This window comes from Zosterops lateralis, assembly GCF_965231275.1.
Source record: "Zosterops lateralis genome assembly, chromosome: 3".
In the NCBI taxonomy this organism is placed as follows: domain Eukaryota; kingdom Metazoa; phylum Chordata; class Aves; order Passeriformes; family Zosteropidae; genus Zosterops; species Zosterops lateralis.
Window position 1 is genome coordinate 73,276,769 of NC_139764.1, and position 18,369 is coordinate 73,295,137.

Sequence of the window (18,369 nt, forward strand, 5' to 3'; positions counted from 1 at the left end):
TTAAATTATAAAAAGGGACCGAGAAGAGCCGAATCTCTTCTCCCCCACGCCTTCTGCCAGAACATACAACAAACTTGAGGAGCAGATCTCCCCACCAGCATCAAAGGCAGGACAGCCCTGCCCGCACAGAAATCAATGCTCCAAAACACACGGCTGTGGCTCATCTGCTCAGAGACATAATGAACACAGCTCCCGAGGCTCTCCTCCAATGCCCTGAAAGTTATAAGCGTGGAACCTCTCGGTATAGGCATCAAATTTATTCCAAAAATTCCACGAAATAGAAAGGAACGGCGGTGCTTTTACACAGAACTCAGCTCAGTATAAGTACTGGGGTCTTCTCCCTCCAGAACTATGCAAATCTGTGCTATCTTTAAAAATAAAATAACGATATTTCAATAATTAGAAGAAACTATGAAGGTATTGTGCATTTCTGTTTTATGTAGATAATAAAATATTACTTTAACATAAATATATAAGGATCTCTGCGTTTTTATTTTTCCCCACAAGCACATCCAAATGTACCAAAACAAAGTATTTTTAAAGAGACTGAACAAAAAAAAATTACATCCCATATAGATTTTGTTCACCTACTCATTTAAAGCTACAGAAAAACAGTTTCCAGAACCTGTTTGCTTTAAAAGAAATAAATATACATTGAGGCAGGCCACTTAAAAATGATATGAAAATATTTCCCTGGGTAGCATTAAAAAAAAAAAAGAAAAATAGACAAAGAAAACATTGAAACTATTTCTGCATTTCAAAGGACAAATATTAAACATATATACATAGTGGTAAGGTTTGTGTGGTAACTTTTTTTTTTAGTAAACCTATTTGGAGTTTGAGGCTTTCTCAAACATCCTCTCGACTCCGTTGTCTGACCTTACGCACATATTAATAAGTGTCTGAAAGTTCATTTCCTCCCTTTACCACTGGATCTGCCCTGATCTGATTCACTTCACTAGGCGCTAGTCCTCAACACTTTAAATAACAAGCAGCTCAACACATAAACAAACAAACAAAAAACAAAACAAAACAAAACAAAAAAAAAAAAAAAAAGAAAAAAAAAAGAAGAAAGAAAGAAAGAAAGGAGAAAAGCTTGGTGCCCGTATCTTTTTAACAATTGTTGGAAAACCAGGAAAAAGGCTAATGCATGTGCCTCTTAGAAATCATCATCTGTCTTACCAAGAAGAAAGAAAGAAATCAAGCAAGCAAGCAAGAAAGGAGGGGAGAAAGAAAGAAAGAAAGAAGGAAAGAAAACCCAGTGTCACAGGCATTTTAAAAGACAATGAGAAACATATTCTAAAGCCTTAGCTACTGAATGCAATATTTATAGGAGAGTTCTGCGAGAGAATGCTTCACTGTTTTTTCTCCATAATTGTCCAACACTCAACTAAGTAAACTTTTAGATTATAAAAATGCTTTGTCTCTATAGCACCCGTTTGTGCTGACTAAATGATCCCTTTATGAATTTATAACTATCATAAAATTCCTCTAATGTATATGCATAGCTGTGTGTGTGCATAAGTACACAAACACGCACGCAGACACACGCACATACATGCGCTGCTCCGAGGTCCCGCTCCTCTGCTTCCCTTCAGAGCTTTTTTGTTTTCCTTTTTTTTTTTTTTTTTTTTTTTCTTTTTTTTCCTTTTTGTTCCCGTGGGTTTTTCTCTTTTTTTTATTTTGGTAAGTTAACCATTTCTCATCAAGAAAATGTCACGAAATGCACTTTAAAAATATGAGCGAAGGGGGGGGGGGGGGAACACGGATTGAAAAATGGCATTTTTTTCCCATTTCATTTCATTCCCCAGTGAAAGACACAAGGCTGCCCAAGTTAAAACTGATCCTTTCCTTCAATAAATTATACCACAATTTGACCAAAGGACAAGGGGAGAATGGGGAGGGAGAGGGGCTGGATACAAATAGAAAATAAAATAAATATGGAAAGTAAAGTGAAAAAGAAATGCACACGGTCTCCGTGGAGAGGAGGGGGCAGCGTGTGTTTACAGGCAGGTGTAAGCACCCGACCCCCACCTCGGGCCCAGCAGCTCCTCAGGCTCTCCCTGGCTCTGCCTTGACGTAAAACTGCTCAATAAAAGAAAGTTTGGAGGCTGATATCGGCCCGGGTGGCGAGAGCGGGGATGCCAAAGGCACGCAGGGGAGCTGCGGGGGGAGGAGGGGAAGGAAAGGGCGCTGAGGGGGCGGTGGTGGGGGAGCTAAATAATCCCCTTTCCCCTCTCAAGGAAATGCCACTTTCTCTGGGAAAACTCTGGAAACACGTTGTTCTCTCTCTGCCTTCCCCACACCAGGCCTTGCTTTGCCCACACTGACACAGTCTGGAAGGGTTGCACGTATTTTTTTCCTGCCCCTTTGGTTGCGCCTCGACCCCCAGACACACTGCCTGAAAATGAAGTTTACTTTCTTGATTTGCATTTTTCTCCCTTCCCCAAACTCGACTCTTGCCATTGAAGGCATATATTAAACAATTACGAGAGTCACATCTCTGGAGAATGGAAGCTGGAGGTGCACATATATGTGTATATATAGAGATTATAGATATGTGTACGTATGTATGTATGTCTATGCACGCTGCATACGAATACATACACACACACACATACTAATTCTTTTTGCTATGGTAAAAGGAGAAAATAAGCGTTACACATATTTAAGAATACTTGTTTATAACAAAAGTTCACATATACACATAAAGCAAAGGCTAAAACACAGCAACATATTGTAGACCGGTCACTGGTTGACTAACGCTCACTGTGGAAAATGCAAGTCATTTGCAAAATTAAGGTCGGAAAGGAAGGGGAAAAAAAAAGAAAAAAAATAAACATTTTGTTTATGTAAACTTCGATTTTCTTGCAGTGCAAATTGGTACGGTTAAATACTGTCTACATCAAAAGGGATAGCTTTTCAGTTCTCTCTCTCTCTCTTTTTTCTTTTTTTTTTTTTTTTTCATATATTCATACAGGGGATCCACGGAAAATAAACACAGCAGCATGTGCCAACACCGAGCGACATTCCACAATGCAATCTGCCTTTGTGTGGCGGGAGGGGGCTGCAGAGAGGATCCGAGGTGGCCGTGCCCCCCCTTCTCCTCCGCCCCCTCCCCGGCAGGGCAGCGCCGTATGTTTTGGCCAGCGAGTGAGGGAGTTTTGTGCGAACCGCTTCGCCCCGTGCCCGCCCTGCCGGGGCCGCTCTGCCCTGCCGGGGCCGCTCTGCCCTGCCGGGGCCGCTCCGCCCGCCGTGCGCGGTACCCGCTCCACTCCCGGGCACGGGCACTCGCCTGCAAAGGTCAAAATACAGCATCACACCTCCTACCGTCTAAGGGACAGTGTGGTGCAGGTGCTTTGTCTGTCTATCTGTCTGTCCACTGTGATTCGCGCTCGCCCTCTCGCTCGCTCCCTTTTTGTTTTCTTTTTTTTTTTTTTTGTTCCCGTTTGTTTCTTTTTTTGATTTTTTGTCTTTTTTTTTTTTTTTTTTTTGGAAGATAGGAGAAAATAAAATTAAAAAAAAAAGAAAAGAAAAAAAAAAAAAAAAAAAAAAAAAGAAGGACAATCAAAAGTTGGGGGAAGGAGAGGAGGAGGAGGAGAGGAGGAGGAGGGGCCGGGCGCCCCCGCCGCGAGTTCACTGCACGGGGGTCTGCACCCCGTGGTGCGGCGGCGTGTCCCTGCTGGCCCCGTACACGTCCTCGGCGCCCGGCAGCGTCCCTCCCGGGGGAGTCATGCGCTTCTCTTTCTGTCTCCTGTTACAAAACCACACTCTCACCACCTCCTTCTCCAGCTGTAGGCTGTCCGCGAGCGAGGTGATCTCCTGGGCGGAGGGCTTGGGGCACTTGAGGAAGTGGCTCTCCAGCGCGCCCTTGACGCTCACCTCGATGGAGGTGCGCTTTTTCCGCTTGCGGCCCTGCGCCGCGATCTTGTCTATGCTGGTGGGGCTGCCCGAGGAGGAGTCCGCCTCCTCCAACCACTTGTTCAACAAAGGCTTCAGCTTGCACATGTTCTTGAAGCTGAGCTGCAGGGCCTCGAAGCGGCAGATGGTGGTCTGCGAGAAGACGTTGCCGTACAGGGTGCCCAGCGCCAGCCCCACGTCCGCTTGGGTAAATCCCAGTTTGATGCGCCGCTGCTTGAACTGCTTGGCGAACTGCTCCAGGTCGTCCGAGGTCGGCGTGTCCTCGTCCGAGTGCGGGTCGTGGTGCGGGGGCGGCCCGGGGGGCGCGGCGGCGGCGGCGGAGGGCGCGGGCCCGGCCGCCCCGGGGTGGGGGCCGTGCGGCGGCGGCGGGGGGTGCTCGGGGCCGTGGTGCGGCGGCCCCGGCGGCGGCTCGTCGTGGGCGTCGCGCAGGCCGTGGTGGTGCAGCCCGGGCTGCCCGGCGCCCAGCATCCCGTTGACGGTGAAGCCGGGCGGCTGCGAGTAGAGCAGCCCCGCCTGCGCTCCGTTGGCCGCGGCCATGCCGGGCGGCAGGTGCGCCGCGCCGCCCGCCCGCCACGCCGCCGCCGCCGCCGCCGCCGCCGCCGCCGCGTGGTGCCCTCCGCCGCCGCCGCCGTGGTGCACCAGGTGCGGCGCCCGCCCCGGCGGAGGGTGCTGCGGCGGCCCCGGCGGCGGCGGCAGCTCGTCGCCGCGCCCGCCCGCCTGCACCACGGCCGGCTTGATGTCGGGCTGGCCCAGCGCGCCCGCCGACCAGGGCGCCTCGCCGCCGCCGCCGCCGCCGGGGCCGCCCCCGCCGCCGCCGCCGCCGCCGCCGCCGCCGGGGCCGCCGTGGGACAGCGCCGCGATCCACTGGTGAGCGTGGCTCAGCGGGTGCCCGTTGCTCTGCAGCGCGTAGTCCGCCTGCACCAGCGCGCCGGCGTCGCGGTAGCCGCCGCCGGGCTGCATGCCGCCGGGCGGCTCGGCGTGCACCATGGGGGAGCCGGAGGCGAGCAGGCTGTAGTGGTTGGAGGCTGCGGTCGCCATGACTCGCCGAGCCGCACTGATCGCGCCGGTTAAAGGCGCCGCGCATTTGACAGCTACTTTTTCGCCTCGGGCGCCGCGCGGCGCCCGCGCCCCCCCGGCCCGCGCGGCGGGGCCCACTGCGAAGGCACGCGCGGCCGCCCCGCCCCCCGCCGCGCGCCATTGGCTACGCGCGCCCTGACGGACACCCCCCGCGCCCCGCCATTGGCCCGCCCCGCCCGCGCGCCCCGCCCCGCCCCGCCCCGGCCCCGCCCCCGCCGAGCACAACTCTGAGGGGGAACGGGCCGCGGGGAGCGCCGGCCGCGGGGCGGGGGGAGCGCAGGGGAGGGCAGGGCCCCGCCCCGGCCCGCCCTGCACCGCACGGCCGGCGGGAGGGAGGATGCCGCCCCTGCCGCCACCGCCGCCGGTCCGCCCGCCGGCTCCTGTTGCTGCGCGCCCCGACGCGCCTCTCTGCGCGGCCGCTCCGGGCCGGGGGTGCCCCTCTGCCCGCCCCCAACTCTCTCGGCGCCGCCTCGCAGCCGGGCCCGCCGGGGCGGCCGGGAGCGCCGCGCCCCCGGGGGCGGGGAAGGGGGAACGGGGAGAGCCCCGCTGACCGCCCGCCTGCCCTGCCCCGCGCCCGGGGCTCGCCCGAGCGCACCGCTCCCCCGGGAATGCCGGGGCCTCGCACCTCGCACTGCCGAGATGGTGTTGTCCCGCTTGTCCCGTCCCCGTGGGACGGCGCGCCCGCGGGACCGCCCCGGCGGCGCTGGCCCTCCGCAGGGATGCGCAAGATGGGCAAGAGAGGGTGGTGGAAAAAGGAAAAAAAATATAATAGGGAAAAAAAGAGGGGGATAGGGAAAAGAAAAGAAGTTGCGGCCCGGACAGGAAGGAAGGAAGGAAGGAAGGAAGGAAGGAGACCCTGGAACTGGATTCGGATTTCCTAGGAATGAGCAGCGCCAGGCTGGCCGACGCGAAGAGTTCGCTGCCCGTTTTGAGGCGAAAGCCATAGCTTTGTCTCGAAAATAAACCGCTCGCGGGGGTAGGTGCGCGTCGCAGGCTCCCGCTATCTTCATCGAAATAACACAATAGGGCGGACCGGGGAATTTATTACTACTAACAAGAAACAGCTTTCTTCTGCGAGTTGTTTATAAATCATCGTATTTAACGTGAGCGCTGGAAAGGCTCCTTGCCTGGCAATATTCCTCTGCATGGGGGTGTGGAGGAGAGGGGGGATGGGCTCCTGCACATAAACATATACACAGCAGCAGCATAAACAGGATATCCAGTGCCCTGAGACAAGGGGCGCAGCAGGAGTTACCTCGTTTCGTTAGTTTAGCGGCGTATCAAGAGCTCCTTCTGCCGGGGGTGGGGCGGGGGGGGAGAAAGAGAAGGAGAGGAGGAGGGGGGCGCAAACTTTGTCCATGAAAGAGTGGAGATTCTCCCTAAGGTTTGGGTTGGTTTTGTTTGTTTTTATGGTTTTGTGTTTTAATTTTTTTTTTTTTTCCTTTCTTGGAGGTGCAGGCGAAGGGAAGAACAATGCTGCCTGTTCTGCCAGGGTTGCGGAGAGGGAAGTCAGTGTCTCTGAAGTGAAGCTGTGCCTTTTGTTTTCCGTGTGTAAACAACTGGGCACCCAGGAATTTTATAATTTGATGCTCATTTTCTCGTCTCTCTCTTCCCAATTAGGTGTAGACCAGTGAGTTGAAACAAAACAGGGCAAGTCCGCAGCAGCTTCTGCCAAGGCATGGCGGGGACCGTCCTGGGAGAGGCGCCCGGGCCGGCCCTCCCGCCCCGCTCCGGGGCCGCCGAGACTCTGCCGGGGGCGCCTTTCCCGCCAGCGCCTCCGGCTCCGCTGCCAAAAGTTCCTGCGTGGACCAGACACGAGGGGCCGCGCCGCGCACCGTTTTTAGAGCGAGGTTTTGGAGCGGGCGCCTCCAGCGTGCAGTGGAGCCGAGCACGGAGCTCCCCGGTGGTGGTCCGAGGGCCCCCCGTGTGCCCCGGCCCCACGGACAGGCGGGCCCCGGGTGGTGCCAGGCGCTCCGCTCCCCGCGGGACACGGGCTCACTGAGACTCCACCAACACTTGTCTGCTGGGGGGAAAACCCCTCCGGGCCTGCCCCAGTCGTGCATGTCCTGTCCCCCCTCCCCGGCCCTCTCTGTCCCGCTCGGCCCTCCAGCAGGTGCTGCCTGCTGCGGACACTGTCCTGCGTGCCTCACCCCCCGCCCCAGCGGTGGATCTAGCGGTAACCTCAGTTACCGAGGTAGCGCCGCGGCCTTAGGAGGCGGACAAAACCTCCTCTCCCCGGCAGAGCCCCCCGCCGTCCCCGCTGCCCCCTCCCCGGCGGAGCGCACGCCTATGGAGGCGCAGCTGGGAGCAGCGAGGAGAGGAGCGCGACCGGTGCATTCAGAGCCGCCGCAGACTCCACCTCCTCGTCCTCCCCATCATTGTTAGCCCTGTCATTAATACCGCTCCTTAAGCATCCTCCGCTCCCATCTCCCCCCGTGGAGAGGAGCGCCGGGGAGCGAGCGCCCGAGCGCCGCTCTTGTCGTCTCCCCGCTGCCCGCCGCGGGCTCGGGCTCCTCTCGCCGCTCGGCTCCGGCCCGCTCGGGATGTAAAAGAGACAGTCATGTGGCCCCTTTCTGGCGGAGCTGACCCCGCGGGATTAGAGGTCTCACCAGCCTTTCTTTCCTTTTCTCTGCTCGCATAAAAGCAGGTTGAAGGTGATGCGGTGTCTTGGGCAGACACTGCAGTGTTTTGATTCAGCTCAGCCCTTTTCACTGTTCAAAGCAGCTGTTCAAATACTAGGGCTGCTTACTTTGACGTGAAGAAGATTTTCAAACAACCCCAAAAGCTTTGAACTGACAGGCCTCCTTGATATCTCCTTCATTGCAGTGCAGCTACTCGAGAATATTCGCTATAAAATACATAGAGCGCCACTTAACTGGAGCTGAGTCCTGGCTGGGAGGCGAGGTGCTGCATACACATCAGGTGCATCCAGAAGGACGCGGGCGGCTTGCGGGAGTCCTCTGGCCGCCCCCCTCCCCAGCTCCCCACCTGGGGGTCCCCTGCCCGCCGCCCTCCCCCAGCTGCCGCGGCGGGCTCCGCCTGACGAGATGTTGGGCTCCCTGGTGTTTCAACTCCGTGCGTGCCGGAGAGAAAGCTGCATTTCCAGCAGCAAAACAAGAGCACGGCTCGTTCCTAGCGAGCCTCGGCTTCCAGCCGCCGCTCGTCAGCCTCCCCGGCTCGGGGGGCTGGGGGAACGCTCCCCAAAGGCGCGCTCCTCTGCGCATTTGGATGCGTGCGGCTCTTGGGTGTGGAATGTATATTTGCATGTGCTTGTTGTGTTTAGAGGTGAAAAGCTTTTTTTAAAATTATTTTATTAATTTTTTTTAACTCTGCTCTCCAAACCTTGAGATAGACTCACGCAGCTAAAAGGAAAGGAGGAGGGGGAGAAATCCCCGCGTCTCCTTTCCGCGTCTCTATTATCTACCCATTAGATGTTGTTTTAGGAGGAAATGCGCCAGAAGTGCAAAGACGCGGAGAGTCGCTCAGAGAATTGCTGGGTGCAATAAACGTGAGACTCCTGGTGCTCGCTTTAAAGGCCAACTTGGAAGATTTGTGCTTATTGCTGGGGCGCATTTAATGCACCTTTTGTGAGATGGGATTGTTTTGATCTCTGCTTCCTTTTTAACCTTTCTCTATGAGGTATTCAAGCCTGTGCTTTCGTGTGGCTCTTTCCCGTGTTGCTCCGAGGAGTCTGATTCGGCGGAGAGACCCAAGACATGAATGAAACTTCAACTTTAAGGGCCTGCGGAGAGACAAAACTAAGGCCGGGACTTCACAAGTGATTGCTTTAAAAAAATCCAATCTACACAAAGAGGCAGCTGGCTGCTTTAATGAAAACTGCTTAAAGCGGCAAGAACCGCAGCCTCAGGGATGTATTTATAAGATGACTCAAAAGCTACACTTTCAAGTTGCTTCTCCTCGGGGTAGATATAACAAACACATTTAACTAAGAAATCTAAACAAAAAGGACAGAAATTGATAACTTTGATTGCACAAGCTCACATTACCCATTGAAATTAAAACACGCCATCTAAATAGATTTCTCCACCTATCTCTAGAGAAAATAAAACCTCTCCCAGCACATATAGATATACACACATGTACGTGTAATATCATGAACGTTTTTGCCCTGCTAGAATACTGATTATCCCAGAAGACAGAACATAGAAAGGTGTAGAATTAAAAATAAAAAAAAAGTTCCTGTAAAGTTTGTAGTAATGTTCATTTCCAACATTCCCCACAACTCTATTCTTCCGGCCGCTTCATTCATCTGAGAATCTGCTATTTTATCTGCATCAGTGTTTAAACTAGTGGGATATAATGTTCTAAGTTCAGTATTTGAAATTAAATTATTTGAATTCACGGATATTAATCTTTTCCCTTCATCCTCCAGTTCTGAATCTTGTCATTAAAAATGATCCACCCTTTGTAGTCCGCAAGTGAATATTTTATAGACAGATACCGCTATGAAGACTTCTAACACAACGTCAACCAGTCAGACTTAGCTGTTGCAGGGATTACTTTGAGTAATTTATCAAAGGCAGGCTGCTAAATTTTGAGTGGTGAATATGAGGCCTTGGGGGAAAAAGAAGCAGAAGAAGCAAAAGAAAAAAAAAAAAAAAAGAAAAGGAAAAAGACGAATTCCATCAGTCTACGAGATAAATTCTGGTTGGAGTTAATACGGCTTGTTTATTGAATTCTCGGAGACAGACCCAGATGCGATTGGTGCAGCGGAGTTTGCAATTTAGTGTTCAAAAGCCTGGCTGGGAAATGACCGCCCCGTGCTGGAGCTGGAAGGGCGTTTCTGTTGGCGTGAAAAGCAGGTGAATTGGAAGGAGAGAGGAGGCAATTCAGCCTCTCTGCCTCGTGAAAGCGGTCTCACAAAGCTTCTTCTAAAGCCTGCTCTGTCCAGAGAGTTGTGTAGGACAAAACACAGCAACAGATTTTAGATTTAAAAAAAAAAAAAAAAAAAAAGGTACCCAGCTTTCTTTCTCTGGCAAATCTAACGGTTGCTTTTTTTGTTTGTTTTGTCAATGCTCACGCCTGATGGAGACAAGCAGACATCCCCGGGAAGAGCTCAGATAAATGGTGTCCCTGCTTCACCGGGCGACGTGATCCTCTCTCCTCTCTTTACAGCTTTCGGGGCACTTTTGGGCACGATTCCCGCCCCTCACTCTGAAAAGCGCCTTCTCAGAGGGCCCTGGGTCGCCACTGCCCCATTCCGTGCCCCGGTGCGGAGCGCTCCGGGCTGGGGATGGTGTTTTTCGCCAGAGGAGAGGCGAGCCCGGGCGCCAAGAGCTGAGTCCCGCTGGGGCAGCACCGCTCCGGGGCGGCCCCGCACACGGACACGGACACGGGCACGGGCGCGGGGCTGGCGGTGGCCCAGGGGCGTTCTGCCAGCCGCTGGCAAGGCGGGTTCGGGAATCGGGGCCCGGCTGGGGGCGACTGCTGTGTCCCCCCGCCCTCAGCTCCCACGTGGGGCTCGGCTCGGTCCCGCCGGGGCTCAGTGGGATTTGCAGGGAGCCTCGGGAGGAGAGGCGAGAACGGCCCGGGGGGGCTGGAAACTTTCTTTCGCTTGGCGAGGAAGAAGAGGAGCGAGGGGAGCAGGAAGGCTGGGCCATTGTCCACAGAGGGTGCATTTTTGTCAGGCTGGCGTTGGTTGCTATAGTGAGGAGGGAAGGGGAGAGAGAGAGGAGGGAGAGGGAAAGAAAAAAATACCCGACCCTAAACCAAACAGAGGAGCATAGTTCGCCTCCCTTCGCTCACCCGGCTCCAGCCGGCAGCTCCCCGCTCCCAACCAAAATAAGAGCGGGCCGCGGGCCGAGCCGGGGCTCTCCGCGGGGTGAGGAGCCTCCGCGGCCCCGGCCCCGGTCCCGCCGCCCCACCCCAGCCCGGCCCGAGCCCGCGCATCCTCCGCCCGGCCCGGCCCGGCCCGCGGGCTCCGAGCGCTGCGGTGCGGAACAGGCGCTCCCAGCGCGGCGGGATGCTCCGACCGCACAGCCCAACAGCGCACCTCAGCCAGCGCCTACACACTGCCCACAGTGCCTGCGCACCCCGCACAGCATCCCTGACACTGATCCTGACACGGACTGCGGGACACCTTGGGGGGTGCTCTTTATTTATTTTATTTATTTTTTTGTGCCTAAATATTTCAAAGGAGGGGGAAAAATAACTTCTTCCAATGCAAATGAGCAGCTCTTTAATTTTAAGAGACTCTTATTTTGCAGCAGTGTTTTTTGTTGCCTTGCTATTGAACTTTGAAAATAGTGCGGCGGGGGAAGGCAATAATGAAGGGTCTCGAAGGCTTAAGATTTAGTTAAGTGAGTGACTCAAGATTGCACAAAGAAAGTTAGTTACTTAGTTAATTGAGAATTATTCACCTTCCGAGATCGGCGCAGCAGTTTGTTCAGATGACAGTGCGAACTTGGGGCGGGTGGAGGCAGGAGGCCGACAGGGGAGGAGGCAGGTCTCACTTGAGAGGGTTTTTTGTTTAGGTGTGCGGTGGGGGGTTTTTTTGGATTTTTTTATAATTTTTTTTTTCGGTTTGGTTTTTCCCCCTCTCCTCCCAGGACAAGTTAAATTGCAGCTGAAGGAGAGAGGTCAGTATCTTTTCAAATCAATCTCTCTGTCTGTCTGCCTGTGTACCCATCTATTCCCTGTAAAGGGAAAATCTCCAACTTTGTTCCTCCATCTGTTCTGTATCATCTGCAATCGCCAGTTCTTTAGATTGCATGCACTTTTGCTCCCGATGAAGTGAAACTTTTAAGGTGTATAGCCACTTATCTGAAATAAGGAGAAAAGGGAAGTCGTCTTTTCCAATCTCAGAGGAGAATTGTTTTCTTTCCGTGCAACTGCAACAACTGCAACTGTTAATTCTCACGCCTTTTCTCTTTCTTTCTTTCTTTCTTTCTTTCTTTCTTTCTTTCTTTCTTTCTTTCTTTCTTTCTTTCTTTCTTTCTTTCTTTCTTTCTTTCTTTCTTTCTCTCTTTCTCTCTTTCTCTCTTTCTCTCTTTCTCTCTTTCTCTCTTTCTCTCTTTCTCTCTTTCTCTCTTTCTCTCTTTCTCTCTTTCTCTCTTTCTCTCTTTCTCTCTTTCTCTCTTTCTCTCTTTCTCTCTTTCTCTCTTTCTCTCTTTCTTTCTCTCTCTCTTTTCTTTCTCTTTTCTTTTCTTTTCTTTTCTTTTCTTTTCTTTTCTTTTCTTTTCTTTTCTTTTCTTTTCTTTTCTTTTCTTTTCTTTTCTTTTCTTTTCTTCTAATTTTCGAATTGTAGTTGACAAGTTTTATTTAAAAAAACACTTTACAAGCCACCACTTAATGCATTATTGGCATTTTTTGAAAATGCTTGAGAGAAATCACGTTAATGAAGAGAACATTTGTAGTAATTTGGTGATAATTATCAGAATCACCAAATATTCGCAAAGGCTTTAACATTACGTGTTGGAAGAAAAGCAAAACACATTACTTTAATAGTCTGATATGCAAACTATGGACCATTCAATTACATGGCTTAATAATGCATACATGATGTGATCTTGTTATTGGGATAGGAAGGGCTGCAGTAATTCACTCCAAAGACCAAGTGTGCTCTTACATTCAGTAAAATCCATTGCCATGGATCAGGGGGCCCTGCCAAACTACATTTAAGAGAATAAAAATTAATGACTGAGAATTTGAGCGTTAAATTAACATTAATTATATGACCTGCCTGCTGGAAAGATTAAATTTCTTACGCCCTAATTAGATAACGTCTCCTCATACATCAAACAATTTCCATTTCCAGATTTCAGGATTAAAATGCAGGCTGGGGAGAGCGGACTTGTCCTGTCGCCGGTACCCGGAGAGAGCTCCGGGCCCGTCCCGCTCCCCCCGAGCCCGGGGGACTCCCCGCGGGCCGCCATCGGGGCCGGGAGCAGCTCTGCCCCAGCCCTGCTGGAACTTGAATTTCCCTCACCCCCCGCCCCGGATGTGGGGGCGAGGCCGGGCCGGGCCGGGCGGGGCGGGGGGAGATGCGGGAGCGCCTGGCCCGGCCCGGGGATGCGCTGAGGGGCGGCCCGGGCACACAGGGACTACCCCGAGGAGCAAGGACAGAGACACGGGCTGGCTTCCCACCTCATCAGTGCAACTAATTGGAGTTTATTGCTTCTCTCTCAAAAACACCCCAAACCTCAGCGGTTCTCCCTCCCTCCCCAGCGCAGGCACACGGGATCCTGCCTTTTCTCGCCCGTGAGGAACCCCCCTTCCTCTGCTCCTTCACCCCTCCATCCCGCGGTCACCCACGCGCCACCCGCGGGTCACGGTGAGCCCAGAGCGGCCTGATGCTTGTGCTCGCCCCCTCCCCTCCCCTCCCCTCCCCTCCCCTCCCCTCCCCTCCCCTCCCCTCCCCTCCCCTCCCCTCCCCTCCCCTCCCCTCCCCTCCCCCGGGCACGGAGCGGACACGGGCCTGTGTGGCGGGGCCGTGCCACCGCCGCGCCACAGCGGCTCGGTTACAGCGCTTCGGGTTTCAGGGCTTTAACCTCCACTTCTGCAGGGGAAAAATAAATTGGGAAGAAAAAAAGAGAGAGAGAGAGAGAGAGAAGAGAGAGGGAGGCGGGAGCATGTGGCAGGGGGGATGTGTGGGTGCTCACCCGTGGGGCGGAGGATCCCGGGACAGGAGACCCTGTCGGTTCCGTCCTCCCCACAGCATCTCCGGCCTGGTGCTGGGGTGCTGGTTGTGCCTCCATAGTTCTTCGTTGTGCCTGCTTTCATGCTGAACCTCCAGGAAAGCTCCCGAAGAAAAGTCTGAGAAGTCAGACTGAGGCAAACGTTACTACCCAGAGGCTGTTTTGGGAGAGCAACTGTGCAATGGGGAAATGCAAAAGTCATAGCAACCCCCTGCCCACCTTTAAAAACTGTGAGGAAGAGGAATCATAACATCATAAAATGTTTCCTTGTTCTCACTTCATTCTATAGTACCAGATAATTGCTTTTTCAACTCAATTGAAACTCACTTTCCATTATTGCAGTGTTACTGCTCTTCCATGAGCTTCAACATTTGTCAAAAACATCCATTTCTTGTCTATTGCTCCCTTTCTGGACTGGATTGATAACCATTTATGTTTAATGCTATGTTAAGTAACAGCTTTGAGAAATGGAGTAGGTGAGCAGGCTGTGGAGTAGATAAGAGTAAATTGCCTTGTTCTTTGGCCGTGATCTCCAGAAGCACCTCTCCTGAAGCCTAGGCCATGCAGTCAGACCAATGCTAAAAACAAGTAATTATTCCCCAGGGAGTTAATCTTTCCAATAAATAAAATATACCTTTTATTTTAAACTTGATGGCAAAGTTGGACAGATGATACCAGAGGCATTGAGGACAGTAAAAGTTATCTGGTAGCACATAAGCAAACTTGAACAGCATCTTCAACAATATATCCACACTATGGTAAAAAGAACCTCCACCAGAAACAGTTGAAAAACACGTATAACAGAAGCAGATCCAGAAACCACACAAAAGAATATTGTGGCAAGCAGCTAAAAAAGTAGCAGCCTGCAGAGCTCCTACAGTTTGCCACTCTTTCCAGCTTTAGAGCAACTGATTCTGTAGAAACTTTCTGCCTCTGGTCAAGCTGATGTGTGTTCCTCCATATCCTGTCAGCTTCAGTGACAGAGCTGAAAAACATGTCAAAGAGGGCAGAAGTTACTGGGTGATAGTGGCCTTCAACTAAAACCCACTGGCACTCCTCTGGTTATCACAGTGGGAGTGCAATAGCCTATTTGTTGTAACCATCTAATAATTGGTCTACAGTTTCATATTGAGAGGAGGCTACAGCAATATAACCCTTTCTCCCCTGAAAATGCAGACGTGGATGTGGTGGGATGCCTCTTTCTCTCTGCTGTGGTAAGTGACAGCTCAAAGTTTAATTTTAAGTATTTGCAGTCCAATTTATTTTCTCCCATTTGTGTAAATCCAGTGGTTAGAAACAAGCTAAATCACTCCCTTGCTTTGAGTGCAGGGTGGGCAGGGACCATGACTCAGACACTGCTACAGGTGACATGACAGTTGCACTTCTGCAGCTTGCTATGCTTGACTGTCTGGGGGTGCCGACACCACTTGGAACAGCAGGGAGTTCTCTGCTGCTCCCACACACAGCCCATGAAAGGCAATCAGTCTTCATAGGGAACAGCTCAAATAATTCATGTACCATAATAATTGTATATTCCCACTAAAGTGACACTGAACAGTCGATCCTTCAACAAAAAAGATTTGCCCATCACCCTAGATGATTGTTAAAGTGCTACATTTCTAAAAAAAAAAAAGAAAACAACCCTAAACCTCCATGATGATATTCAAGTACATAAAAATTAGTGATGATAACTGGGCCTAGAGCTCCGTGGCTGAAATGGGAGTCTCTCTGCACATGAGCTGGGTGGCAGAAATGAGCTTGAATCCCTTCCCTTTGCCTGCTAGACCCTTCATACTGTGAAGACTGGGTCGTACATCTCCTCCACTCCACTTTCTGCTGTGCAAACATATGGTTGGTGTTTCCTCAGTAGGGAGCCCCCAGCTGAGAGCACACCTGTGGTATAGTCAACAGTAAACAGGACTAAAGAGTTAACCTACTTATGCACACTGAGAGAGGTGGATTTATCCATTTATTTACTGCTACACTACTGGACTGAGCTTCAGCATAAATTGGTTCAAGGTGCCTTGTTTCAGCAGTCGTATAGAGAACTGGCTTCTTAGTTATTCTGTAACTCAAAGGTGTGCAAAATCACTGCCTAACTGGGAATAAAATTATCATAAGCACAATTATGCCTCTGCTGAAAGGACAAGGTCAGAAGAGAGAATCCAGAATGTCAACAAGACTAGTTCATGATGGATTGTCCCAGACAAAGCTGTCCGATGTTATATATCACAAAAAGTTAAAAGATGATGTAATTTATATGTTAGACTCATTGTCAATTCACACCCAAACTCGAGGAATGGCAAAATCCATTGTCGTACTTTCGGCCATATGGCATGTTTTGGGATGTGTGGTGAGGGTGGTTGGCAATACAGAATTTTTATCTTTGGCATGTCAGTAAAGCATTTTGTGAGCTGACAGTAGCTTCTGTGTTTGGCACCAGTAATCCTGGGGGACCCTGTGTCAGTGTGTTTTCCCTGCCATGGCTTCACAACAACTTGCTCTCTGCTCAAAATAAAAGATCTTCATGCAGCCAAAAGGGTCTCTGATTTAGTCCTTTTGCTCCAGAGTTTTGGCAGTGCTGGTTCAAATCTTTTGTGATGGTGAAACATGGTTAGGCTGGGCTACTCAAGGGCAATTTCGTGGTGTAGTGGCTTCTACCAGGTCTCACAAATTTCTTGCAAGGTTTCTTGTACTCTTCCCCCATTATTTCCTCTCTTCATTTTTCTTATAGTAATTTTTTATACTATGCCAACATATTTATCCAGTAACTCTCCAGAAAAGCTTGGTCAACATCCAGTGCTCATACATTATTTTGAAAGAGGTCCATATTCATGGCTGCTGACAGAAGATAAATGCATTCATTAAAAATCTGCCTGCTTTGGTTTTAAAGGTAAGAGATGAAGACCTCACCCTTTTCTTTGCCTCCTACCTGAATGCATCCTGGTCATTAAAGGTGGGAATGGGAGAGCTGCCCCTTGTTACAGTTGCGTGATTCTTCCAGTTAAAAATTTTTTGTTATAATGTTGCTAGATTGCATCAACACGGCCCAGATTTTCTATTGTCACACAGCACTTTGGGAATGAGGACAAAATTTTTCATCTTGTAGATGTTAATCTACAGTGAGGCAAAGAAAAAGGTCTAGGGAGTGGGGAAGAGATTGAAAGGGACTGACTTCAGGTGCAGTACATGGAATAACAGAGCTAGCTCTTCCAGACATGGCTCAGATAATCCAGCTCAATTTATATATATCCTGTAGGCAAGCTGAAGGTGGAATCTAGGGCCATTTGGACTTTACATGCCTTCACATTTTAAGTGCATGGTTCACACAATGAGGATGAATGTTTGTTCCTCTTTTCTAGGAATGTACCTTTCATTGGACCTTTCATCGGACTGTATTTATTATCTTACGTTGGTCTGCAAAAGACAAGGCCATAGACACTGCTTCTTGATTTGAATGTAATTTGTGGATAATGTATTATATCCGTAAAGAAAAAGGCATATCCTACATATAGGTCTGGTGTGCTGTGGTAAAAGCAAAAGTTAAACAGCTTAGGACACCCACAAGCCCTCTTCCCTCCCTTGTGTTTGCTGACGGTACAGAAAAGAGACCAGCAACCCACTTCAGGCTAGAGACCTAGAGGGAGGCTGAAACTCAGGCTTGCAATACCTAATTTTTAGATACCTGGCTTTCCAAGGGAATTCTCAGCCTGGAAGTGCACTCCAGGTTATCACAATTACAATCCTGGTAAGTGGGCAGGTTGAAAGGGCATGCTGGGCTGGCTGCCCTGAGCCTGCTGGCAGGAAATGGCAAGCAGAGACAGTCACTTGTCTCTTACCAGGAATTGCTCTCTTCTATTCTCTGGGTAGTTCTGGAGAGAAGGATGCAGGCAGCGAGGGTGAGGATAACATTGCCTAACTTCAGATGTCTGCGGTGCAGGGGCCATCGGCAGCCAAGGGGAGGCACAGCTCCTCTGCTGTGTCTCTGTGTCTGCTCTGGGAGGAAGTGCAGTGCCTGGGGGAACTCACTCAGATACAGCTGACTATGCCACGGATGCTAAGGTTAAGCAAAATTACTGTGACACCCTAGCTAAAAAGCTAGGCATTTCCAGTGATAAATAACAAGCTTTGAGGATGTAAATTTTTAGCATGTTTGTCTCCAGGGATGAATCAGTGCCCAGCCATGTGTATCTAGAAAGTTGAGCCAGTGTAGTTTTCTTTCATATCTGGTGCTGATGATGTAAAAGATCACAGCTCCTATTTGTGTTTTTATTGTGTTTCCGCATTTGAGTCAGAGTTGGTAGCAACCTTAGGCTGCATTTTCAAAAAGCTTGAATCAGAAAGTGAGTCCAGGTTTTTTGAGTAACGTTTTTGAATTCAAGCACCAGAGCAAAGTGGCAGTTTTCTAGGAATTCATCTTCGGTGAGGCAGGAAGAAACTAACTTCTCTTGCTGTTAACTGAATGGGATCTTGCAAAGTATCTATTGAAAGACAGTGTTCACATGATTGGGATAGTTAGAAGGGATTTTTATGAGTGATAAATGAAGGAATATTTATGCATGTACACAGGAATATACGTCTCCCACAACTGAGATATTTTTCCCTATTAGATATGGGTGAGATGTCTTTTCTGCTTGACATTGCTGTCACTTCAGAACATTTTTGGGCAATGGCTCTGTGAGGCATACAGATTAAAAAAAACCCCAAACCCTTT

The 18,369-nt window shown here is 50.8% G+C and overlaps 1 protein-coding gene across 1 annotated transcript; it reads right to left on the reverse strand.

The window, feature by feature from the left end:
* Nucleotides 1-264: 264 nt before the first annotated feature.
* POU3F2 (POU class 3 homeobox 2) lies at nucleotides 265-4,959 on the reverse strand (the record flags this gene model as incomplete). The annotated part of the gene is made up of 1 exon (XM_083856650.1): nucleotides 265-4,959. The coding sequence occupies one exon, from the start codon at nucleotides 4,957-4,959 to the stop codon at nucleotides 3,637-3,639; it is 1,323 nt and encodes a 440-aa protein (XP_083712776.1). The 3' UTR covers nucleotides 265-3,636.
* Nucleotides 4,960-18,369: the final 13,410 nt, after the last annotated feature.